This window comes from Fusarium verticillioides, chromosome 6, assembly GCF_000149555.1.
Source record: "Fusarium verticillioides 7600 chromosome 6, whole genome shotgun sequence".
NCBI classification, from domain to species: Eukaryota; Fungi; Ascomycota; class Sordariomycetes; order Hypocreales; family Nectriaceae; genus Fusarium; species Fusarium verticillioides.
Genome location: NC_031680.1, coordinates 1,729,976 through 1,752,439, shown reverse-complemented (window position 1 = coordinate 1,752,439; position 22,464 = coordinate 1,729,976). Strand labels below are relative to the sequence as shown.

Genomic DNA, 22,464 nt, shown 5'->3' with positions numbered 1-22,464 from the left:
GGTCAGAGACCAATCGGCGTTCAACGGCCGCTCACTCCGCTGACGAAGCCGGACCGGAGATCATGACACCGGGCCTGTGGGCGGAGGAGGGGCATTGAGTCATAGCTTCTTACAAACATGTTTTTATTTCCTCGTCTTGTTTTCGTACAAATCATTGCTCTAGCTTTTAAATAGAACCATCTTCTCCTTCAGTTCGCTATTCGACATCATCTTTTATCACTGATCGCACCCGAGAGATCATAAGTCACTCACTCAAATCTCACTCAATCTTCACATCAGCATCATAATGGTTCCAACCATCCACCTCGTTCGCCACGCTCAAGGCTTCCACAACCTCTCGATCGAGAATGAGCAAATGCAAGACCCAGATTTGACTCCTCTTGGCGAGGAGCAATGCGCTGCACTCCGCAAGGAGTTTCCTCACCACGACAAGCTTACAAAGCTTTTTGCCTCACCTATGCGCCGTACCGTGTATACCTGCCTCCACGCCTTTGGAACCGATGAGCTTAAGCCCATCGTCACGTTTCCAGTGTTTCAGGAGGTCTCCGCCAATCCCTGCGATATTGGTTCGCCAGTAGCCAAGGTCCAGTCTGAGTTCGAGGGAATCGCCGACTACTCCAACGTAGAGGAGTCGTGGACTGATAAGGGTCCTGACAGTGAGTATGAGCCTACGCTAGAGAAGCTGACGGCGCGTGGCCTCAAGGCCAGAAAACTGTTGAGAGATCGTGCTAGTGGCGACGAGCACATTGTTGTCGTCTCCCACGGAGGATTCCTGCATTTCTTGACAGATGACTGGTACGGTGTACCTGAAGGAAGAGGTGGGTACCAGTAGCCTCTGAGAAACAATGGCTTACTCGCTCTCTGACTATCACTTACAGCAACCGGTTGGTCAAACTGTGAATATCGGTCATATCAATTTGTCGACCCTACCGGCAAAGATGATGATGCTGCACTGCTCGAGACTGAAGAAAGCTGGCAGCGACGCCAAGGAAACACAAAGCATCCTACTCTGACAGAGCTTAGACAGGTCAAATCTGTTGCGCAGAAACAAATGGCTCCTTACCTGAATCTCATCAGGCCAAACTAGACGTCTAAAGGCTTTTTGTCACGACTGGTTAGCATAGCGCATGAAGGGGTTTCCTTTCATAACGCATCACCCATCGCCAGTTGACCTGAAGACTAAACAAGTATAAACTTTCTTCTAAGACCAGTCTCTGGCTTCTGCAAGTCTAAATGCCAATAGAGAATTCTTGGCTGCTTCAGGTATATTGCGTGTTTTTGGGTTTCTGCACTTCTTCATAGAGGACCGCTGGGTGATCTTACTTATACGAATAGATAGACTTTAGAATAATGGTGAAATTGGGTTTCATAGTAAATCATTAGTTTTATAGCAACGGGACGTGACGTTTTTGTCCACACACCACAATCGAAAACTATCTCCGTCATAGCAAAACTCCGTCATATTCCCACTCTAATTCCCATTTGAACTCCCTGGCTCGTCCAGGTCATGTCTCCCGAGCACATCCATAGCCCCCTGGATCTCTTTCCAGGTTGTGGGACGGATCTCCAGTACTGATAAGCCCCAACCGATCTCTGCCCTTAGGTCCGATCGCAATTTACACCGACAAAAGCACTTCATACGTGATGCTTTGGCTTTCAGCAGCTCCTGAGCTGCACAGTCAAGTGGACTCCCGACCTCCTAAGCCAGAAGTGCCCCGTTCAAGTAAGGTGGGCTATTTTTGAGTAGGCTTTGAAATCGAAAATACTGTTTCTTGTAGAAGTTCTCGCGGCTTGAATAGATGACTCGAGCGAAGAGTTCAAAGGTAATGTCAGGCTGATTTCGGAAAATTTGAGTTTTCGCATCTACAAGCTCTTGAAGATCGAAGAACGTTTTGAAGGGTTTCAGCAAAACATTTCCTGTAAATATGGCTGAGCTCTGGCTATTTGTGGGTGCTGATGATCGAGATTGCGAAAAGATCAATGTTTTGCGTCTAGCAATCGGTGATTCATGTTCGGGGGCTTTGCTCCCGTTCATAGTTGTGAAACCGACCGTCGATCCAAGTTTTGTCTCATTGCGGGTGTGTTCTTGGATGTTGCTCCAGTCTATACCTTCATCCAAAGGTGTATATCCGACATTGACCTCTGGTATATCGGCTATTGGACGCGGTGAAGAGTATTGTAATAGCGGGTCATACTCGTCCGCTGATCTGGAGTTACCGCTCCATGTACGCAGAACGCTCGATGGCGGTTGTTGAGGCTTTTCCTAGAGTTCTTCCTCCAAAAACTCCGCCAAAGCATCCTGGTCCGACTGTTTCAGAGCAAATTCATCACTGTCGGCTGAAAGCGGTGACGTTCCTGACTTGTCAGTAGAATTGGGCCCAGTGAGGCTCTCAAAGATTTGATCGAACTCTGGATCATCATAAGGGTCGTCATAAGGGTCTTGGGGTTCTCGCGGAGAGGGGTCCAACGAGGTGTATGAAGACGCGATTGTGTCGGCGTTGGTCGATTGAGGATTATCAACAAGGGTAAAACTAGACCCTGGGGTTTGAGGAACGTCACTGTAGGTGAGCTGCTGAGGTGATTTGTCGATGGAAATGCGTTGACGTTTGATGTTACCCACGTTAGAGCCCTGGGTCTGGGATATGTGACGTTTCAATGACTGGTCCGGAGGATTGGGCCTGATCGACATATGTAAGAACTAGGAATGAAATCATAAAGCCGGGACGATCGCATTTAACTCACATTGATAGTTGACGATTGTCGTTTGGTTGCATATTGACTGGAGTCAGTCCCGCCTTTGAAGAAAAGCGTGTAACGTCATTGGGTTCATGAGCCATAGCGTTGTGTCATAGCCATAACCAGGAGTGGATTTGCTGAAATGTGGATGCTCTTAGAGGTCAACGGCTCTAAAGTGACGTGAATAAGTGACGTTTATTCCCACGCAGAATTAAGGGTCCAGAGCCGCTGAAATTTCCAGAATCTCGATGCACTTGCGATCTTCGAATACGTGCATCGACGAAGTTTCGATCGTGATCAGCCACTTCCCGTGCGGCTCAGAGCACGCACTTGCCTCACCTATGACGTGTAACGCCACTATTTTCAAACCCGGTTTAATCCCACGTAGGAAGGAGTGAAGAAGGAGGAAGGAGAAGAAACAACAAATTGCGGAGTAAAAATCGAAGGGCAAGGGCAGTGAAGAAAATACAGTTGCTCATGACATGTTGCATGCAAAATGTGTCTCGACTGCTTAGAGCAATCCCGGGCCTGTCGCTTGTCCATTCTAGGAAAGACTGCAGCCTTTTCTGCACAGCACATTGGCCCAAAATTTATAACCAGGATTAAATCTCTGGTAACCATGTGCCGTCAGGAACAACGCCAGCTCATGAAATTGGCTTTTCCGACTTCAGATAGATAACGTCCCCCAATATTGAAGAATTTGGGTAGCCATAACTAAGAAAGAAGCCATTGGGGGTGGGAGCAGTACCAATTGGGGGCGGGTACAGAAAGTCCACCAACCAGGGGGGGAGTCGATTGAACGTCGCTGAATTGAGCCTCCAGCAGGCGTCCACCAACGCCCACTAGCCCACCCTCCAAGAGTCTGGACTCTGCGGGTCCCACTCCTTAAAAAAGGTTTCCGGGAGTCATTAATGAGTGAAAGAAACTCTAGCGGGTTACTGCTTTGGTTAAATTAGATGCAGCTCGTGCTATTTTAGAATTTGGAAAATGAAAATTGGTTCTTCAGATAGCTCCAAGCGTGTTCTACATCTTCGTAAGCTTAATCTCATTGTGCCCTCATGATCCAAGATTCAATTTCCCCCCAGTTCAAGGCGTGGTCAGTACTCAGTAATTCCTTCAGCGTCCCGCTGAACGTGGGGCTCCGCATGACCTGCAAAGTGGGGTTGGGGTATGGCAAACAATAGCCCACTTTATCATGGCAGTACGTACATAGACTCGTCTCCGGCGATCGATCTCCCCAGCATCCCCAACCAACACCCCGCTCTCCTTCCCTATCCGTACCTGGGCGTGGGCCTTCGTTTAGCATTGGCAACTCGTCAGCATTGCACATGTGCCTGTCAGTTGCGCCTGCCCTACCTTACCCTACCGACCCTTACCAAACTTTGACTCCAGACGTTTTGGCGCCGTTAACTGAAAATGGAATCCCGAGCGCTCCTCTGGCCTTCCCCTCTCAAGCATTTATTAAGGCCGACTTCCTCATTCTTCCCATCTCCTATTCTTCATTCTCCATCACTCATCAAGCATCTTCTCTACCGATCTAAATCTATATCAACAACCACTTCTTCTTCTCCTCCTCCTATATATACATTTCAAAACGACCTACCTCCTTGGCAACGACTCCTTCCACCTGCCATAAGCCATAAACGGTCACACACTACGCCACATCCTTTGCAGAAACAACACTGTACTTGCTAGGGACGGCCCCCTTGCCACGATATTACAAACCTCAGATTCATAAACTCCTTCTCAACCACATCGTGTGCAAGGATGCAACAATTCACAACAGCAGACGCTCCTCGCTTGGTGCAGGACAACTTCGATGATATAAACCCCAAGGACTTCATCGAGCAAGAACCCAAGTCTAAGCGCCCACGAACTGCTGATATCCTCCTTGAGGAGCAATTACCACAGGGTCTTCTCAAGGCTGCCGAGGTTGCAGACCTTGCTGGAGACTTCTTCTCCGTCAAGCCTGAGTCAGACCACGAGCAACTCCCTGAAGGTATCGAGGAGACAGCAGAGGAGAAGCAAAAACACTGGTTCGTCGGTAGTGTCGACCAGGGTACCACGTCAACTCGCTTCCTCATTTTTAACGGTCATGGAGAGCCCATTGTGAGCCACCAGATTGAGTTTGAAAACCACTATCCCAACTCTGGGTGGCACGAGCATGACCCCATGACACTCCTCGAGTCTGTAGAGACATGCATCGAGAAGGCAACAGAGAAGTTCTGCGAAAAGGGTCACCATATCGAGGATATCCGCTCCATCGGTATTACAAATCAACGTGAGACTACTATCCTGTGGGACAACATTACTGGCGAGCCCCTTTACAACGCTGTTGTCTGGCCGGATACTCGCACTTCTGCTCTCGTCCGTGAGCTCAAGAACAAGCCTGGTGCTGAGAAGCTCCAAGAGACTTGTGGTCTCCCACTGTCTACCTACCCTTCAAGTGTTAAGCTACTCTGGGTCCTGCAGAACGTTGAGTCAGTCCGAAAGGCTTACGATGAGGGTCGTCTATCGTTTGGCACTGTCGACTCTTGGCTCATCTATAAGCTCAACGGCGGACAAGACCGTGAGGGCGGACCCATCTTTGTCACCGACGCCACCAACGCCAGCCGCACCATGTTCATGAACCTCAAGACCCTTCAGTACGATGATGAGCTCCTCAAGTTCTTCGAGGTCGACCGTACTAAGCTCAACCTGCCCAAGATTGTGCCTTCCTCTGACCCCACTGCCTACGGATCTCTCGCCCGTGGGCCTCTCAAGGGTGTCCCCATCGCTGGCTGCTTAGGAGACCAGTCTGCAGCACTTGTCGGTCAATGTGGATTCAAGCCAGGCCAGGCCAAGAACACCTATGGTACCGGCTGCTTCCTTCTCTACAATGTTGGCAACGAGCCTGTCATCTCCAAGACCGGACTGCTTGCTACTGTTGCATATGATTTCGGAAAGGGTCGTAAGCCTGTTTACGCCCTTGAGGGCAGCATCGCTGTTGCCGGCTCTGGTGTCAAGTTCCTCCAGAACAACCTCGGCATCATCAACTCTTCCTCCGAGGTGGATACTGTCGCCAAAAGCGTTCCTGACAACGGCGGCGTTACATTCGTGACAGCTTTCAGTGGTCTCTTTGCCCCCTACTGGATCGATGACGCCAAGGGTACTCTCTTCGGTGTCACCCAACACACTAACAAGGGCCATATTGTGCGAGCAACGCTTGAGGCCACTTGCCATCAAACAGCCGCCATTCTCGATGCTATGGCATCTGACTCTGGCCACGCCCTTGACATTCTGGCCGTCGATGGCGGCCTCTCCAACTCGGACCTGAACATGCAGACCCAGGCCGACCTTAGTGGTGTGCCTGTCGACCGCCCCGCTAATCGTGAGACTACTGCGCTCGGCGCCGCCATTGCTGCGGGTCTCGCCACTGGTGTATGGGACGAGCTAGAGGAGTTGCACGAAGTCAACCGCAAGGGCCGCAAGATCTTCTACCCGGAGACTGACAAGAAGACTGTCCGCCGATCACGAAAGAGGTGGGAGCGAGCCGTCGAGATGAGCCGAGGCTGGCTTCAGGAGGATGAGGACGACGATGACGAATAAAATAATGCGAGGGCAGAGGACCACAAAAGTCTTGATACTTTTGTATAATGACATGATTTTTGGGCGTTGGCTTGGCATAGCGCGTCTTGAGCCTTGAGCATGGGAGCTCGGCGTTTGACCTTTTGAATTTCAGTATAGCATAAAAGGCCTACATCTATCTATTGCATAATACCATCAACATTTAAAACCAAGCATCTTTCAAAATCAAACTGTGAGGTGATATTGATGCTGTTATGCCTTTTGTATTAACCTGAAAAGTTGTTTCAAGCCATCAAGACAGTGTTGAGGTTGGCAACGTCTTAGAGAAATTCAATTAGTAGCTAGACAGAATTTCACTTAAGTATCTGTTCATGAGAATGTCCTTGGACAGCTTAGATGGAGATAGATATAGACAAAATACATGGTTACGGTGAACGATTCATTCCATTATCATGTAGGTATGTTATGAGTGAATGCCTTGGATCATGCTGATAGGGTCACAATTGCTGTTGAGCATACGGAGTAACAGAGTTGAGATTCATTGTGGAGTGAACTGCTTGATATCATCTACCAGGTACCAGGCCGAGTCAATCAATGAAAGACCAAGACACACCGAAACTGAGAAAATAAACAAGGATGGGAGATGCGAGTTGCCAGAAACAAAGCCGTACTAACTGCCTTGCCTACCTACCGACCTAGGTAGGAAGATGGGAGTGTCGTCAAAAATCGTGAGCCTCGGAATGCCTTGATGGGTTAGTTAGATTCGTAAGGTGCCGCCTCACCCTGTCTTTGTCTTGTCCTGGACTGGGCTAGGCTGCTCTACAATGCAATTCTGATAAGCCCCCCCACCAACAGCTAAAAGATGGAAGGCAAGGTAAGCTTCTGCGGTAGATTCTAGCCCTGCTCTTAATTTAGATCTGTCTAGGATTGTAAAAGATCACGCGGGATGAAAGAAAAAGGGAAAAGTGGGTGTATCCAGGAACTCAATGCACGTCCCATGTTGCGAGGTACAGTACGTGTTCGGATCCGAGACATGCCCGGGCATGGGTGCATCAACTCCGTTTTTATGCTGCATTGCATTTCGATCCTCGTGAGCATTATAGCAATTTAAAGACGTGTGAGTGGGAGTTGACAGTTGGGAATGTGGGTTGTCAGGTTTAGCTCAACCTACCTTAAGCGAGGGGGAGGACGGAGCAGAGCCGCAACATTCCGGAAATCCAGTTCCCCGCTCTCAGGCACGAAAATGAAGCTAACTCGATAAGGATTACCGAATGAGTGGGTGGGATAATTAGTACTGGACTGTACTCCCCCTTCATGTGACGGGAACTAAGATTGCGGGAGGAGACGAGAGACGAGAGGGGCCAGAAGAGAGATCGGGGTTTCCGACAACGGAGACAGCTGGAGACGGTGTTGATGAGACTGCGGTAGTTACGGTAGCATAGTCCCTAGTCTCTCACTAGAAATGTTGAGTTGAGGTGAGTTGTTGACTCTATTCTCCCCTCCTCTCTTCTATACCCACAACACCACGGACCACTTTACCAACATGCTCACGCGGATATCGATCAGTGGGTTTCATATAAATCACAAACAACACTGACTCATCCTACTCTATGATGCATACCAACCATCCCACGATACCTTCACTCTCACCCCTTCTCCTGTTCTGCCTGTCTCTCGTGGGACCCCAGCCCCAGCCCCAGTCCCAGCTTTTACTGCACGACACTAAAAAAGTCTTGTCTAAATTTCTAAAATCTTGTTCATCACACTAGTCTAGAGATCACAAGCCCTGCAATATATATCCACATTGATGTTTGTACATGTACGCACAATCAGTTGTCGACTCGAGGATGCAACCTTGATAACAAATGTGTCGACAAACCCACCGTTAATCCTACACCTGCATTTCTCGAGGATCGGTTGCATTTTCATGTTGTATGTAACTTTGCCAATAACACTCGAATCTTCGATGTATGGGGCCCATGCACTCCAATCACGTTTCGAGATGTTTCGACGTTGGCATATCATCGGTTATGTTCCTTTCTTCTCCTTGATACTATAACATCATGAAATAAACATTAACATCCGAAAAATCCGACTTCAGTGTTCAATTGATGCAATCCGTTTCTATCTTTGTTCGTGGTTCCCACTTATATTTCAAATCTTACCTTGTTGCAGGCAGTACATATTGACGATGACATTCACTCATGCCTCAACCCATCGGTGCAACAAGCCGGCGTCTTATCTCGACATGTTACATGTTCGTTGGCCATATCATGAGCCAAGTTCAACGGGATTCGCGGTGTTGTAGCAAATGACTCGGTATTTGGTGTTCCCTTCCTACTAGATCGGCGATCCATGGTGGTTGTTCTGCCTATCATTTGCAGCGATCGTGATATACGCTTCAGATCGTAAATTCTCGGGTTTGAATGAATATTCCTTCCAAACAACTGGCATGGGGACTGACTATGCTTGGACTTGAAGGATGTAACTACTGTTCCATCCACTGGCCGTTGAAGTCAGGGGCCAAAATCACTCATTCTCGGCAGACCATCGATTCCCAATAATTGAATCGCCGTCAGATATGACACTGGTAGTGACGTACTTTAGTCTATAAGTATAAAGCTGTCCGTAACTACTAAGTTACCTAGAACTACTGGAGCTCCCCTGATTAGCTTGTGCAAAATACATATGAGCAGTCGCATCACTGTGGTTGTGCTAGAGAAAAGGAATGAATATCTAAAACTCTATGTTATTAATGGTCAATAAACCAGCCATTCTTTCCTACGTTGCCTTCCATCTTGATATGATTGCGTAAATCAAGCCCGAGCCCTACTTCGCCATGCGTTTGTTTGAGCAGCTGTATGACATCCTTTAAGCCAGAATACTACTCATTCAGGAGGACTGCTCCGAAAGACGTACAAACATAATGTTGTTTAGCATTCAATAGGAGGGCCTCGCAGAAGTTGTCGGAGGCTCAGGGAGGATACGCAATACCACTGAGTTGCTTTTCCAGGACTCTACCGAGGGTATATCTCATTCTGTTTCATACACCCGTAGGCTGAGAGCTAAATCTTATTCAGTGAATCTCAAGGTCTCATGGCATTGGCCTGCAATGGATGGTGTATTTCTCTCGCTGCAACATCTCAAACCCTGACTCTTGACTTGGCCCCATGGAGACACAAAGACAGTGAGGTGAACAAATATACCGGTCTACTTATCACTACTTATTATGTGAACTACCTTTTACGAGTTTTTGAATCTCGGGGTTCTCTGGCCTTCTTCCTCTAGATGATCTTCGAAACGGGAGTTTACAAACCATGTGTTGGTGATAACGATTCCAGATGTTCCGGAAATCACTCGGCCAATATCGCTCCGAAACAGTATTTTCCTGAGATACATAGGCCCTAGGCGATATTCTGACTGCATTAATTCTCCGAGAAAGCTTATTTTTCGATAACATCTTCAGAGCCAGAAGATATCGGAGAGTTACAGGGTAACCTCGACGCCATGCTACAAAACAGCATCTTTGACTTCAGTTTGTGATTTGCCTTGTTTCAGAATTACCGTATCTTAGAATAGGAGTATATCATCGCGCTGGTTCTGGCCATCCTCGTTGGGACAGACGGTTCTTTTCATGGACATAGGGCTGAAGCAAAACGAAGCATGTGGGAGACTGTCAAGATAAAAACGCAACAACAAACTTCCTAGGGAGAACGTGTCCCAGGATGCTTTCTTTATTTGAAATTGCGTGTTTGACTTGGGCTAGATATGGGTCTTATTTACGATGGCCCACCTGAATATGTGATGCAAACAGGCACACTGAGCTCACGCCAACATCAGCACGGAGCACTGAAGACTTAGCGATAGTTATTTTGCAAGAATGTCTGTCTCCGTGCCAGTCGATTGGTACTTACAGCTTTTTTTGTACGAAGCTGTAGCTAAATGTATCATGAAGAAGCCGGTGATAAATGAGAGAACCCGTGTTGTTCCAAACCTACCCCTGACTACAAGGTGGTCGTACTGCTGGCCATTCACAAAGATCGAGGCACCACAGATATACGTATTGAAGACTCAGTTGATTCTACGTCTCTTCTATAATGCAATTACCACCTTCTGCCGAATAGAATTCGAACCTTCTCCTTTACATGCTAGTATCTGATACTTTACTACTGTTAATTGGTTTGGCTCTAATTCCGATTTTTCGAAGAACCAACCAAGTGACGACGCTTTTAGCACGGAGTATATCGATTAGCATTATTGGTATGTTAGACTCCCCTCTGTTAGCTGCATCATTGGGTATATACTTTCAGGTATACAGCACTTTGAAAGTGGAAACTTGTTGTGTGTACGGACGACTGATGGAGCAACAACTATTCACTATCCAGGAGAGCCTTATCGGCACGCTTTTTGTTGTGAGAATCATTTCTGTGTGGCCAACATGGGCTCTCTGGATATCGAGTCACTTTGCTTGAGCAATGAAAGGGTACCTACTGTTGAGTGTCGTGTGATTGTGGTTAACAGACCCAAATGTGATTTCTGAGTGGCTGTCAAACGGTATCAGTTCGTCGGACAATTGAGTTGTCGACATTACACCCGAATCATCACTATACTTGCCAATACATCACAATATCTAAACAGCTACATGAGTTTTACTTATAGCGGAAGTCAACTCCAGGGCGGTCCGCAAGTACAGGGTAGTCGTTTCTGGGCAACAATTTAGACTGCATCGTGCGCTGACCAATATATTGTCAGGGCTTTGTAAGTTTATATTTGGCTCATCCAGGATCTGGGAATATTGTAGACTCTGGGTTGATAGAAGGAAGTGTAACATTGAAGATATTTGTACGAGTATCGTTGGGGCCATATGGAAATCATAGTGAAGTGTGGAACAAGAATCAACAACCATTGGGCTAGAAACCCGTGCACAGTTGAATTGGTCGGTTGAGATGAGCTCCACTAGCCATGCTATTCACTAGGGGCTGCTGACAGCCAAGCTTCTCTTGGCTGAGAAAGGATGCGATCCACGTTGAATTATCGAATCCTGAGAAGACTTGATGGATGATGATGATGATGTGTAGGGTGAACCAACCAGATGAAGTGAACAAAGAAAATGGCCCACAAAAAGTCCTACCAAGTCCTGAAATCCAGGGCCCTGCATTGTCATACCCCAGGCCATCCATCCACTGAATCTAGCTAGTGTCTGTGTATGGGCAAAAGCGGCTGAAGAGAAGAGAAAGGAAGAATTGGTACCGGGTAATGTCAGGCTGACACCCGCTGGTTGGTTTGTTACTCCTACCTACCTTAAGTAAGTACCTACCTAGGAACAACCAACAACACGAATCTAAACAGTTTCGATCATTCTTTGAGGGAGAAACATCATCAAGCGAATATGCGAAAAACTGCGTCATCGCCAACGTCAACATTGGCGACCTCTTTCTCGGCAGTTTCAAGGTTCGTCATCGCCCACAGAAGATTGGGGCTTTGCTCGTGTTCTGTACTGTAGCTACCCCACCATCCCACCTCGTGTACAGGACATCAAGATCAAGATCAACACCAACAGTATCTATACGTTCTTCCAAGAAACCAGGATATTCATATATTACTTGGAAGAACCAGAGTAGACTGAACATTGGCCATCGGAGGCTCTTTAATTGTATCAAGTTCGAACTTTGACCTGAAATAATGTCAACAAGAACTGATACATAATAAGTGGGCGAAAGTAAGCTAAGGTAAACGAACCTGAGGAACCTAGAATTTACCTCACTCACAGCCACAATAGGAAAACAATTAACCAGTCAGATCGCACCCTGTCAGAAAGATGACAAGGCAGAATGGCCTTGGCTACCTTGCTGTCTAACTGTGTACCTGATTACTAGGTCCATACTCTAACTAGTGCATACCAATAGGGCGTCAATATTTCACAGCTGGGGGTTAGAACCAAACCTGCGAGTCCAGCCTGTTGTTCAATGCTCATCAAAGATCATGAACTTTCTGATCTGACAAACCAGAGAATCGGTGTGAAGTGATCCTGCAACGACCTGTAACTAATAAATGCAACTACTGCTGCTACGGTAGCAGCAGCACATGGGTCCCGTCATTCATTAAACCCCTGTCCTCAGCCTTAAACCGCTGAAAATATCCTAGCGCCGTCAGCTGTGTCCTTGTCGGGTCTCCACTGGAGGCGGTCGGGCTTTATTTCCTCGTTTCCATTGGATTGGATTTCCATTTAGGGACCTAGGTACCTAAGTACGGTAGGTACAGTACAGTACGGAGTACAGTAACTACCTACCTTCAGTGGAAGCGGGCTACTCAGACTGCAGCGCCTCATTTAGCCACCACCTCACCCAACCTCAGCCCAGAAGGAACTGATACCAAATGGAAGACTCGAAAGCCAAGCCAAGCGAAGCGAAGCACAGCATAGCACAGCACCTCACCCCAGAATTATCCTTCTTCTCGTTAGGTTAATTCCTTTTTACCAAATACTGCACGATTCGATACCTACCAACTTTAAAGCTCACCTACGAAACAAAGCGTTCCTGGATCATCATCTCCTCGCTAAATTGACCAAGCCCATCGTGTCTTCGGCCTGGCCGTTCCTCTATTCAACTGCGCCTCTCTGTTTGATCGCCGCTCAAGAACGAGGCCCCGGTACTAGATATTGGACGTGCTCCATATCAGCGCGTATCGACACCAACCAAAGAAAGCCCGCCTGCATTTAAACAACTTGCTACGACCCTACGGTTATTGACAGTAGTGCTGAATCACTGACTATACAATACGGATACTCTTGCGCTCAAGACAACAAAGATTGGAAATTACGGTCACTACCGTCAATATTTGCGCCATCTCCAAGCCATTCTCCAAGCCAGGACATCTCAGCATCAACCCACGGCTCTTGGTGCATCCAGCTCCAAGCCAGCTTCAGCCCAAGTTCAGCCCAAGCTCAATAGCATTAGCCAACCAGCCCGCAAAGGCATCAGGCTCGCACCCCCCTCTTTGTTTCTTTGCACACTCCCGGTATCCAATATCTAGGACACCGCAAGGACAGTGACAGTGGCCATTCTAGTATTTCAGGACACTCAGGGGAAGAAACAGATTGGAACAGCATCATAATCAAATTAAGCACCATTAACCGGACGGACCGTTTACGGATGAGAACTTTCTCTCGACTACCTACATACTACCTCGCTTCTTTTCAAGTGAAAGAAAGGCACTCAGCAACCAGCCTAGTTTGACCATTTCTAAACTACAGCTGTACCGTTTTCGCGACTTCGCAGTGATCACGGATACAGCCTCGTTTACTACATCATATACCAAATCAGGTGCCTTGCTGGATAGTAAGTTGAGTTACTGTTGTTCCTCAGGTCTCGTCTTGATTCATTAATACTTTTACAGACATTCAGTGAGGAAGCACTCTTCTTTCTCACTCCTTGGCAGTCTAGCAGCGTCGCTCATCTCTGACTGCCCCTCCCCACCCCCCCAGGCCGTGCTAATTTCTGACCCGAGCCCAAGCCTGACCCTCCCACTCCTCTTCTCATATCCCCCTCCCCCTCTTACGCCCAATCCTAATCCGCCTCCATCGAAAACCCCCCTCATCCTGTCCGTCCTGCCCCCGTCCTGCTGCGGCGCCTCGCTCGCTCGCTCGCTCGCTCGCCGCCCTGTGCTTTCGTGCCTGCCTCTACCTCTTTTGACCTCTTGGGTCCTACTCCTCAACCTTTTCTCCCCTTTGCTCCTCTTCCTCTTTTCCATATGAGTTCTATGAACTCCCGCTTCAAGAGCCTTGGCTTCGGAAAACGCAAATCCGCTGCAAGCATACAGACCTCGGAAGGTCTGACACCGAGCCCAACCCCTCCTCCAGGCCAAATACCGCAGCTTCCTTCTCAGCAACAGCTAAACGCTCCCTCAATCGCTCCGTCGTCTTCAACGACGAGTCTTCCGATGAATCACCCGGGCCCCGGCAACCGTCCGCCTAGCTATACCGCAAACTTCCCTCCCGGTCAAGCTCCTCTTGGCCGTACCAGTCCTCTCGCTCAGCAGCCCAACCGCACTCCTCCAACTCAAATGGTCGGCGGCCCTCCTCCGATCAACACCGGAGCCCCAATGGGCTACCCTCCCGGAATGGCACCCATGGGTCAAGGTCCTCCTCCGATGGGAGGTCCTCCTGGGTTTGGACAACAACCACCGCCTCCCCAAGGATATCCTCCTCCCGGTCCCCCAGGTGCTCCTATGAACCAGCAGTTCCAACGACCAGGCCCTGCTGCTGAAGTTGAGGGCGCCAGCAAGAGCAAGGCTCAGCTCATTGTTGGAATTGATTTTGTAGGCTAGCTACCAGCGCAGCAGACCCTGTGACCAGCTAACAATCAACAGGGTACCACATTCTCAGGTGTTGCTTTTGCTTTCGCGACCAACAACGAAGCCAAGGAAGATATCATTACTGAGTGGCCAGGTGCTGGCTCTTATACCAAGCAGAAGGTATGCCAGCAAGGATCAAGACACGAATCAAGGATGCCAGCAAGCTAACAACTGTCTTTGACAGATTCCAACAGTGCTTTATTACGATCAGTACCAGAAAGTGGTAGGATGGGGACCCGATATTGCCGATGCCCTTGCTCCTACTGGCTATCCCAAGCCCGGTGTACAAAAGGTCGAATGGTTCAAGCTGCAACTGATGCTGAGCGGCAACACATACATTGATCCTATCAACCTTCCTCCTCTGCCTCCAGGAAAATCAGAAATCGATGTCGCCGCCGATTACCTTTTTAAGCTTCGACAGGCTATGCGGTCAGCTCTGCAAAAGGCGTTGGGTGAAGTCTTTAACCGAGAAGAACGCAACATCCGATATTATCTGACCGTCCCTGCTATTTGGAACGATGCCGGAAAGGCTGCCACTCGAGCTGCTGCCATCCAGGCCGGTTTCCTTCGCGATGAGAACGACAACCGCCTGACTCTCGTCTCAGAACCCGAGGCTGCCGCTTTGTTCTGTTCCAAGACCGGTCTTCTGGACCTCAAGGTCCACGACGCTGTTCTGATTGTGGATTGTGGTGGTGGTACCGTTGATTTGATTGCTTACGAGGTTGAGGAGGAGAATCCTTTCACTGTTGCCGAGTGTACGGCTGGTTCTGGTGACTCTTGTGGTTCAACAGCCCTTAACCGTAATTTCAGCAACATTCTCCGCACCAAGATTCGAAAGATGAAGCTTCCGGATGGCTCCAAGACCGCTGGCCGAGTCTACGCCAAGTGCATCATGGACTTTGAGAACCGAATCAAGGCTGATTTCCGAAACAACGGTCAGAAGTGGGCTGTCGACGTTGGTATCGAGGCTGAGTTCCCTGAGGCTGGTATTGAGGAGGGTTACATGACCTTCACCAACGAGGAAATTCTCCAGTGTTTCGAGCCCGTTGTCAACCGTATCCTGGAGCTTGTGAGAAACCAGATCATCGCCATCCAGGCCCAGAACCGCACTCTCCAAAACATCCTAGTTGTCGGTGGTTTCGGTGCCTCTGAGTACCTTTTCCAACAAATCAAACTCCATGTCCCTCCTCAGTTCCAGTCTAAGGTTGTCCGACCCATGGATTCCGTGGCTGCCATCGTCAAGGGTGCTGTTACTGCTGGTATCACAGAGCGAATTGTTACTCATCGTGTTGCTCGACGACATTACCTCATGGCGACTCTTCAGCCCTTTAAGGAAGGCTATCACCCCGAGGCTTATCGTGTGCCGTCTCTCGACGGAAAGGACCGCTGCAAGTTCACCCGCCAGATCTTCGTCCAGAAGGGCCAGAAGGTCAAGAACGGCGAACCTGTCAAGGTCTCTTTCTTCCGACAAGTCGCTCCAGGTGCCACCCTTATGTACGAGGATGTGCTATATGCCTGCGACGATGATGTCTGCCCTGAATACACCAAGGATCCACGTAAGTCAAACATTCATTCTGAGCTTCCACAACACATGGCTAACATATCCCAGGTATCAAGGAAGTTGTTACTCTTACCTCGGATCTTTCTCGCAAGAACTTGGAGAAGGACTTTGAGAGAATGGATACTCCTCAAGGCACATTTTACCGCGTTTACTTCGATATTTACCTGACCCTTGACGGCTCGGAATTCAGCGCCGAACTTGTCTGTCAAGGCGAAGTCATGGGCCGCTGCCGCTCTCGCTTCAGGTAAACGAGCTTAAAATAGAGGCGGAAGCGAAAGTCGATAAGTTTAAGGTTCACTTTGAAACCCCATGATACCTAGGAAGACACAGACCCGAGATGACGCCAAGTCAGCGCGCACAAATGGGATCATTTTTATAGCTATCTCAAGGGCACGCGAAGAGGACGTGCGACATGCCGAGCGAAAGATGTTGGATTTAGTATTGAGAAGTTAAAACGGACGGGGCATGGTGAATAGACCAACGTGTCTGACTGAGCCTGGTGCTACGTTCCGGGACAAAGAGGGGAAGAGTTACATGCATGAACGACATGATGATTACTCGTACATAGACAATGAATTTTCAGTTGAATGAACACAGGCTATAGAGTCATATAAAAGCAACCAACGTACACTCTCAAGTCTCACGCTGAAGCTGCTCACAGTTTCTGATCATAGGTTCATAGATCGCAGGAAGACTATGGTTAGGCACATACGACCAAAGCTCGTAGAGAATACGGGGTCCCGTCCGCTCCCCCATCGTCAAGCTGCGAAGCGCCGGATTAGTAGTTGGGTCGGTGACGACCAGCGAATCCCTGGTGTTGTATGTTTTTTGGTGTCTTCGATTTTTGACGATATTCAGGTTTCCTAATACGGCAATTGGATAGGTGGGGCAGAGTCTCTTACACCACGCACGTGGGAATAAGGTTGTTGTTCCGTTGCCAGGTCGAGATTGACTCACTCACAATGGCATTATATTACAAGTAGAACCTACCTTAATAAGTGTAGCTCATGATGTGTATTGAACGGTTACTTGTAGCCTATTTGAGTAGGCAGGTACCTAGGCATAGTTTGAGGTGCATCCCCTGTCGTCCTGATTCGAGACTGCTCTGACGTCATATTTGACCTGCCGGCAATGTTAACCAAGATCAGGAAATGGCAGGAACACCAGCCATGGGTTCGTTCCTGCCATGAGCAGCATGTGGCACTCTTTGCTTTTGCTGACTGAGCTACCTTGTCTCTCGTTTGTGCTCCCCTTCACTTCCGTATTCTCCTTTCTTGTTGGTATGTGATTCTTTGCCTTGCTCCAGGCGAGTCTTTTCATCTCGCCTTTATCCTCTTTTACGCCCTTTATGGTTACTTTCCTGGTATTTGTCTTTGGGCGATCAGACACCAAAAATAGCTGTTAAAACATCATCTCTATACCCCTGGTCGTTTCAGATTCGTGCTTTGCCCTCTCATCGTCTCTCCTTCACGACAGCCTAGCCCTATCTCGTTTCCCTCGGCCGGTCAATCCCTGTTCATTGGGCCAACTATTCGTCCTTCTTCTGGTCATTTTCAGTTGCCACACTTGAACCGCAGATCAATTCGACTAGGTTTAACAAGAAACAATTTCTGGGCATCAAGAAAACAGTCCCTTATTCGCACCTTCACGGCCGCCTATACGTCACTATCGACCCTGGGCCCTGGCTCCAAACCAACTCTATCGTTCGTCTTATATCTGCCTCTCAACCGCAGCTTGAATAGTCCTTTCAGCGTTATGATCACGACTGGCTAGCACTTATTATTATTTCCTGACACTTTGGATCTGAGGCAACTTCATTCGACAGGCTTATTGGATCCAAGTCTCAATTACCAACGTTCAACTTCTTCGTCTTGGTAGGAACAAAGAGCTCGGGTCGTGAGATGGTATTTTTGTCGAGGCGTAGAGGCGCCAGTAGCGTTTCTTTATTTTGTCGAGTGCTGGTACCAGCTGTTGCCGTCGGGTGTCTCCTGAGCGCCGCAGGGGCAGAAGGGGCACACGACGATCTTCTGCATTTCCCTGGACGAATTAGATCTCCGAACCGAGGGGAACCAAAAGATCCTAACAGGACAATTCCCTTGACCATTACCAACAAATGTGACTCGACAATCTGGCCCGGCATTGCGACACAGGCTGGCAGAGGCCCTGGAACTGGAGGATTCGAGCTCGCTCAAGGAAAAAGTAAAGACCTGTGGGTCTCATGGGATTGGCAAGGTCGGGTCTGGGGTCGTACGAATTGTACTGTAAATGGTGATTCGTGTTCCTGCAAAACTGGAGATTGTTTTGGGATGTTGGATTGCGAAGCCAGTGTAAGTGGTCAGTGTGGGAACAAGAGTTGTATAATACTAACCACCAACAGGGTTCCACGCCAGCAACACTCGCAGAGTTCACACTGGCCGGTGGTTTACATGGGAAGCAGACTTTCTACGATCTCTCTTTGGTTGATGGCTATAATCTCCCGATGGGTGTCAACTACATACCCGCCAAGAACACAACATTCATTCCGCCGAATCTGACCAACTGCGCCTGCATTGCGACACCTAGTTGGATCTACGCCAGCAGCCAGACGGGAACATATTACACAAACTCATCTTACCCTGTTCCCCTTGAGACTCGAGTCAGCAGTGACAATGCCCGAAGCTGGTGCCCATGGAAATATCTTGCTTTTCCACCCACTAAGCCTGGGGATGGCGTCTATCCTTATCCAGACGACGACATTCAACGGCCAGAGTTCTCCCCCTGTAACAGCGCATGCGCTGCGTACGGAACCGATGAGGACTGCTGTGTAGGGAAGTACCACGACCCAGATGTCTGCAAGCCATCTGCCTACAGCAAGAGAGCCAAGATTATATGCCCCGATGCATATAGTTTTGCTTATGACGACCAGAAGTCCACGTTCATTATTCCTAACGGCGGAGGCTGGGAGGTAATCATGTGCCCCAAGGGTCGCTCAACTAACATCCTGCGACAACTTGGGGATGAAATGAACGAGCTCGCCCAATCCGGCACCCTATCGGAGGTGACACAGAAAAAGCTCAGGGACGTCAGTTATATCGTAGCTGAGAGGAGCCTCGGAAACGATGTGCCACCTATCCAAGTCATGATGGCTTCTACAGCGTTGGCAACTGCAATTTGGTTACTAGTATAAGCTACAACGGGGCTTATGCGAAACCCGGCCATTGGAGCTGTGTAGTTCTCTTTTTTCTATGGGTTTCAGGCTGGTTCCTGATCTTAAGTATACTCCTTTGATGCCCGTATGAAGAAACGATAGACGATGGAGAAGAAACCGCACCATATACCTGATTAGAACGTTTATACCCCCTTTTCGATAACCTTAAATGAGAAATGCTTATTCTTGCACCTGTGCGTAAGCTACTTAGGTTCTATCGCTCTGAGATTTGATGATTTATATCCACCCATGAACTGATTTGCCTCGTCTTATTGTGAAGCAACCTCTATATCTGAATTCGTGCAAACGTGCCATGCTGCGCGTCTATTTGCGCTGCCTCTCCTTCCGCCTCCTCTCCCACTCAGCTCTCTCCTCTTCATCGCTTCCACTGAACTCAGCATCGTCGTCACTGTCGTCGGGAACATCGAGCACGGCTCCACCATGGCCCGCCGAGTTGTTGACATTAATGAAGTCTCCAGCATTTTGGTTCGCATACTCATGCTTCTGAATTATTTCGCGGAGTTCTGTGTTTGTAGGATCGACAAGCTGGTAGGGGGTAAGACGGGCCTTGTTCTTGACTCGTGTGCTGGAACCGGCCTCAAGCATCATCTCGACGAGGGCGTTGCCGAAGGGTCGCTGTGCAGGCGGCTCTGAGTTGATCCAACGAATGGCGCTGTGAAGAGGTGTGTCGCCTTCTGAACGGTTAATGGGGTCGCACTCGAATTCGGGCTGGTCGAGGAGGTGGTCGATAATTTCGTCTGAGACGGTGGGTTAGCTCGTCTGGATCATGCGCGCGGGTGAAGGTATGTGAGGCGCACAGTTTCCGCGGGAGGCGGCTTCGTGGTAGAGATGGTTGCCCATGACAGTTGTGGTCTCGTTGAGGAGCTTTGAGATCTCGGCATCCGACTTGTCCTCGAGACAGTCGTTGAGAAGATCGAGGTTGTTACGGCGGCAGGCTTCGATCAGGATTTCCTGGACGGTGGCGCCCTGCAGAGTTTGTGTTAATCCGCCGATCTATTGAGAGTCTTTTGTGCCAAGCAGGATGGAACTCACATCGTGCTCTTCATCTCCAGCCATGTTGAAATTTGTTGAATATCAAGTCGAGTTGGAGTTCGCGAGAGCGGGGTATTAGATGTTCGGATTGACAATGACGAAGTCAAGCGCTGAAGAATCCGGCAAACCCCGTTGGAAAGTTGAAAGAGTTTCTAGAATATCCTCAGGTGAGAAATGGACAATGCACAGGCTGGTCGTGTCGTTGTGGCTCAAGGGAGGCAGTGAATATGGACTATGCTAGGGTTTGAGTGGTTCATGTTCTACTTCGTTGGTCGGTGTTTGGAGGGGCACTGTGATGCCCAGCCTAATCCAAGTCCACCACAGGGAGCTCAGGCGGAAATGGCGGGGAGAGGATGGCGCTAGACCTGCCAGACCAGCCTGGGCGATAGTGGGGCCAACCAGATCAAGTCAAGCAGCTTCATACTTCTGTGGTAAGTATGAAAAAAAAAAAACATACTAGTCATTCCACCTTCACAATTCAAGATCGTTTGTCTATTCAGCCGCACCTAAATCCACGACAACTACCAAATAAGAGGGCCCATCTTAAGCAAAGCAACGTCGCCCCTAATCAATCAACCCGTTTCTCTCGTCCACGAGCATAGTAACCGTCATCATGTTACTTTGTAGGAGCCCCAAATGGATACGCCTCTTCCAAACTAATAAACTTTAGTCTGCCCCCATTGCGCAAATATCCTCACCGTCTCCCTCACAAATACACGAACCAACCGACTCGAATGCCGAACTTGCCCTTTCGAACATCACATCACCGAGCCTGTCTTTTCGCGACGGGTGTATGAGCGTGTCGAGAAGGAGGATGTCTTCGGCGGTCCGGGCGCCTGGGACAATGCGCAAAAGGGTCGTGTTCAGTGCCCTAACGAGGGATGCGAGGGAGATGAGGCAGCATTCTTCCAGGTTCAGATTCGCAGTGCTGATGAGCCCATGACGAGTTTTTACAAGTGCATGACCTGTGGTCACCGGTGGAGAGAAAACTGAGTTTGGGGAAGGATTGCTTTGGATTTCTTAGCTAAGTGGATTTCTTTGTGCAAGGAGAAACGGAGTTGGGCCATCATGCTTTTCTTTTAGAGGTGTTTAAGAATCTGTTCCACCGGGCGTCGCACTGTTCTTGATGACGGAATGCTTCTTTTTCTTGCGGGTGGTTTTTTGCTTTCGCGGGGTGTCAGGCATACTTTCGTTCACAGCGTCATCCTGATTCCTCTTGTTGTTACTCGGGCCTTTCGTATCGTCCTGCGAAGGGCTGTTCAGCTTGGCAGTGACCTTCTAGCTCTCTCGGTGCCAATCGACTGATGCCTTCATGCCCTCCTCCATGAGTGCCCTCACAACATCAGGACTGATGATCTGTTGCCGGAACGTCTCCTGCTGGAGGAGCTCCAGATGTCGTAGTGTCGGGCCGGGGTACGTTAGGTACTTGAGATACGGCGGTTTGCTCCAGTATTGTAGGTAGGCAAGATATGCGACAAAGGCAGGTTGGCTGAGAAGTTTCTGAGAGGCAAGATGGTTGAGGTAGGCCGGGTTTGCGAGGGACTGAACAAACTGCGCGCGATATCTGTTAGCTATGGACTCATAGCGCTACTAAATGAGAATACAAACAGACCTCAAGCTCAACCTCGAATCGTGAATAGCCACCGTATCTGGGCTCTTGGTCTACTTCAGCAGGCGGTTCGGGAGGCGATCCCATTGGGCAGTCTTGAGAATCTTCTGTCACCATATTCCAGGGAATGTATCGAGAGGGACTAATTCCGAACAGTTAAATATAGAGATCGGGGTTGAGGGTAGTGATATGTTGGAGGATGTTGATGTTGATGCTGTGTTTGGAGGAGTGCAACTGGGGTAGGGGTCGCACGCAGAGTTGAAAGGCCCACATCTTCCATTTGACGGCTGAGGAGAAAAGAAAAAGTCAAGAATACCTTAGGTCTCTAGAGAGCTTGTTTATAATACTCGACTCTAATTCCTCCCAGTTTATGTACAAACTTCAATCTTACACTAAGCA

At 48.8% G+C, this 22,464-nt stretch overlaps 8 protein-coding genes and 1 non-coding gene across 9 annotated transcripts; 6 read left to right on the top strand and 3 right to left on the bottom strand.

The window, feature by feature from the left end:
- Nucleotides 1–286: 286 nt before the first annotated feature.
- Nucleotides 287–1,087, top strand: FVEG_02231 (hypothetical protein; the record flags this gene model as incomplete). The annotated part of the gene is made up of 2 exons (XM_018889433.1): nucleotides 287–818; nucleotides 879–1,087. The coding sequence occupies 2 exons, from the start codon at nucleotides 287–289 to the stop codon at nucleotides 1,085–1,087; spliced, it is 741 nt and encodes a 246-aa protein (XP_018745582.1).
- A 260-nt stretch (nucleotides 1,088–1,347) lies between these two features.
- FVEG_02232 (hypothetical protein) lies at nucleotides 1,348–3,147 on the bottom strand. Its single transcript, XM_018889434.1, has 2 exons — nucleotides 2,743–3,147; nucleotides 1,348–2,678 (listed from the first exon to the last, which is right to left on the bottom strand). Exons 1-2 carry the CDS (start codon nucleotides 2,835–2,837, stop codon nucleotides 2,264–2,266), a joined length of 510 nt encoding a protein of 169 aa, XP_018745583.1. The 5' UTR covers nucleotides 2,838–3,147; the 3' UTR covers nucleotides 1,348–2,263.
- A 912-nt stretch (nucleotides 3,148–4,059) lies between these two features.
- FVEG_02233 (glycerol kinase) lies at nucleotides 4,060–6,516 on the top strand. Its single transcript, XM_018889435.1, has one exon. The coding sequence runs from the start codon at nucleotides 4,504–4,506 to the stop codon at nucleotides 6,322–6,324; it is 1,821 nt and encodes a 606-aa protein (XP_018745584.1). The 5' UTR covers nucleotides 4,060–4,503; the 3' UTR covers nucleotides 6,325–6,516.
- A 6,075-nt stretch (nucleotides 6,517–12,591) lies between these two features.
- On the top strand, nucleotides 12,592–16,909 carry FVEG_02234 (hypothetical protein). Its single transcript, XM_018889436.1, has 5 exons — nucleotides 12,592–13,640; nucleotides 13,699–14,619; nucleotides 14,671–14,775; nucleotides 14,840–16,211; nucleotides 16,265–16,909. The coding sequence occupies exons 2-5, from the start codon at nucleotides 14,053–14,055 to the stop codon at nucleotides 16,462–16,464; spliced, it is 2,244 nt and encodes a 747-aa protein (XP_018745585.1). The 5' UTR covers nucleotides 12,592–13,640; nucleotides 13,699–14,052; the 3' UTR covers nucleotides 16,465–16,909.
- Nucleotides 16,910–16,926: 17 nt separating this feature from the next.
- FVEG_15008 lies at nucleotides 16,927–17,042 on the top strand. Its single transcript, XR_001989285.1, has one exon. It is a non-coding gene; the product is annotated as a 5S ribosomal RNA (ribosomal RNA).
- A 259-nt stretch (nucleotides 17,043–17,301) lies between these two features.
- On the top strand, nucleotides 17,302–19,797 carry FVEG_02235 (hypothetical protein). Its single transcript, XM_018889437.1, has 2 exons — nucleotides 17,302–18,543; nucleotides 18,594–19,797. The coding sequence occupies exons 1-2, from the start codon at nucleotides 18,118–18,120 to the stop codon at nucleotides 19,380–19,382; spliced, it is 1,215 nt and encodes a 404-aa protein (XP_018745586.1). The 5' UTR covers nucleotides 17,302–18,117; the 3' UTR covers nucleotides 19,383–19,797.
- FVEG_02236 (hypothetical protein) lies at nucleotides 19,352–20,753 on the bottom strand. The gene is made up of 3 exons (XM_018889438.1): nucleotides 20,457–20,753; nucleotides 20,222–20,390; nucleotides 19,352–20,161 (listed from the first exon to the last, which is right to left on the bottom strand). The coding sequence occupies exons 1-3, from the start codon at nucleotides 20,478–20,480 to the stop codon at nucleotides 19,728–19,730; spliced, it is 627 nt and encodes a 208-aa protein (XP_018745587.1). The 5' UTR covers nucleotides 20,481–20,753; the 3' UTR covers nucleotides 19,352–19,727.
- Nucleotides 20,754–20,800: 47 nt separating this feature from the next.
- Nucleotides 20,801–22,346, bottom strand: FVEG_02237 (mediator-RNA polymerase II transcription subunit 31). The gene is made up of 2 exons (XM_018889439.1): nucleotides 22,069–22,346; nucleotides 20,801–22,007 (listed from the first exon to the last, which is right to left on the bottom strand). Exons 1-2 carry the CDS (start codon nucleotides 22,180–22,182, stop codon nucleotides 21,735–21,737), a joined length of 387 nt encoding a protein of 128 aa, XP_018745588.1. The 5' UTR covers nucleotides 22,183–22,346; the 3' UTR covers nucleotides 20,801–21,734.
- On the top strand, nucleotides 20,841–22,463 carry FVEG_15009 (DNA-directed RNA polymerase III subunit RPC10). Its single transcript, XM_018904098.1, has 2 exons — nucleotides 20,841–21,079; nucleotides 21,127–22,463. Exons 1-2 carry the CDS (start codon nucleotides 21,070–21,072, stop codon nucleotides 21,447–21,449), a joined length of 333 nt encoding a protein of 110 aa, XP_018745589.1. The 5' UTR covers nucleotides 20,841–21,069; the 3' UTR covers nucleotides 21,450–22,463.
- The last annotated feature ends 1 nt before the right edge of the window (nucleotide 22,464 follows it).

Excerpts from the sequence above, each read along its gene's own strand:
- FVEG_02232 (XM_018889434.1), bottom strand. The coding sequence starts at position 2,837 with ATGGCTCATGAACCCAATGACGTTACACGCTTTTCTTCAAAGGCGGGA. Across the intron at positions 2,679-2,742 it reads GACAATCGTCAACTATCAAT|GCCCAATCCTCCGGACCAGT; the intron begins GTGAGTTAAATG and ends TATGTCGATCAG.
- FVEG_02233 (XM_018889435.1), top strand. The coding sequence starts at position 4,504 with ATGCAACAATTCACAACAGCAGACGCTCCTCGCTTGGTGCAGGACAAC.
- FVEG_02234 (XM_018889436.1), top strand. The coding sequence starts at position 14,053 with ATGAGTTCTATGAACTCCCGCTTCAAGAGCCTTGGCTTCGGAAAACGC. Across the intron at positions 14,620-14,670 it reads TCATTGTTGGAATTGATTTT|GGTACCACATTCTCAGGTGT; the intron begins GTAGGCTAGCTA and ends AACAATCAACAG. Across the intron at positions 14,776-14,839 it reads GCTCTTATACCAAGCAGAAG|ATTCCAACAGTGCTTTATTA; the intron begins GTATGCCAGCAA and ends TGTCTTTGACAG.
- FVEG_02235 (XM_018889437.1), top strand. The coding sequence starts at position 18,118 with ATGGTATTTTTGTCGAGGCGTAGAGGCGCCAGTAGCGTTTCTTTATTT. Across the intron at positions 18,544-18,593 it reads TGTTGGATTGCGAAGCCAGT|GGTTCCACGCCAGCAACACT; the intron begins GTAAGTGGTCAG and ends AACCACCAACAG.
- FVEG_02236 (XM_018889438.1), bottom strand. The coding sequence starts at position 20,480 with ATGGCTGGAGATGAAGAGCACGAT. Across the intron at positions 20,391-20,456 it reads CTGGAGATGAAGAGCACGAT|GGCGCCACCGTCCAGGAAAT; the intron begins GTGAGTTCCATC and ends CAAACTCTGCAG. Across the intron at positions 20,162-20,221 it reads AGCCGCCTCCCGCGGAAACT|ACGAAATTATCGACCACCTC; the intron begins GTGCGCCTCACA and ends CCACCGTCTCAG.
- FVEG_02237 (XM_018889439.1), bottom strand. The coding sequence starts at position 22,182 with ATGGTGACAGAAGATTCTCAAGACTGCCCAATGGGATCGCCTCCCGAA. Across the intron at positions 22,008-22,068 it reads GATTCGAGGTTGAGCTTGAG|TTTGTTCAGTCCCTCGCAAA; the intron begins GTCTGTTTGTAT and ends TATCGCGCGCAG.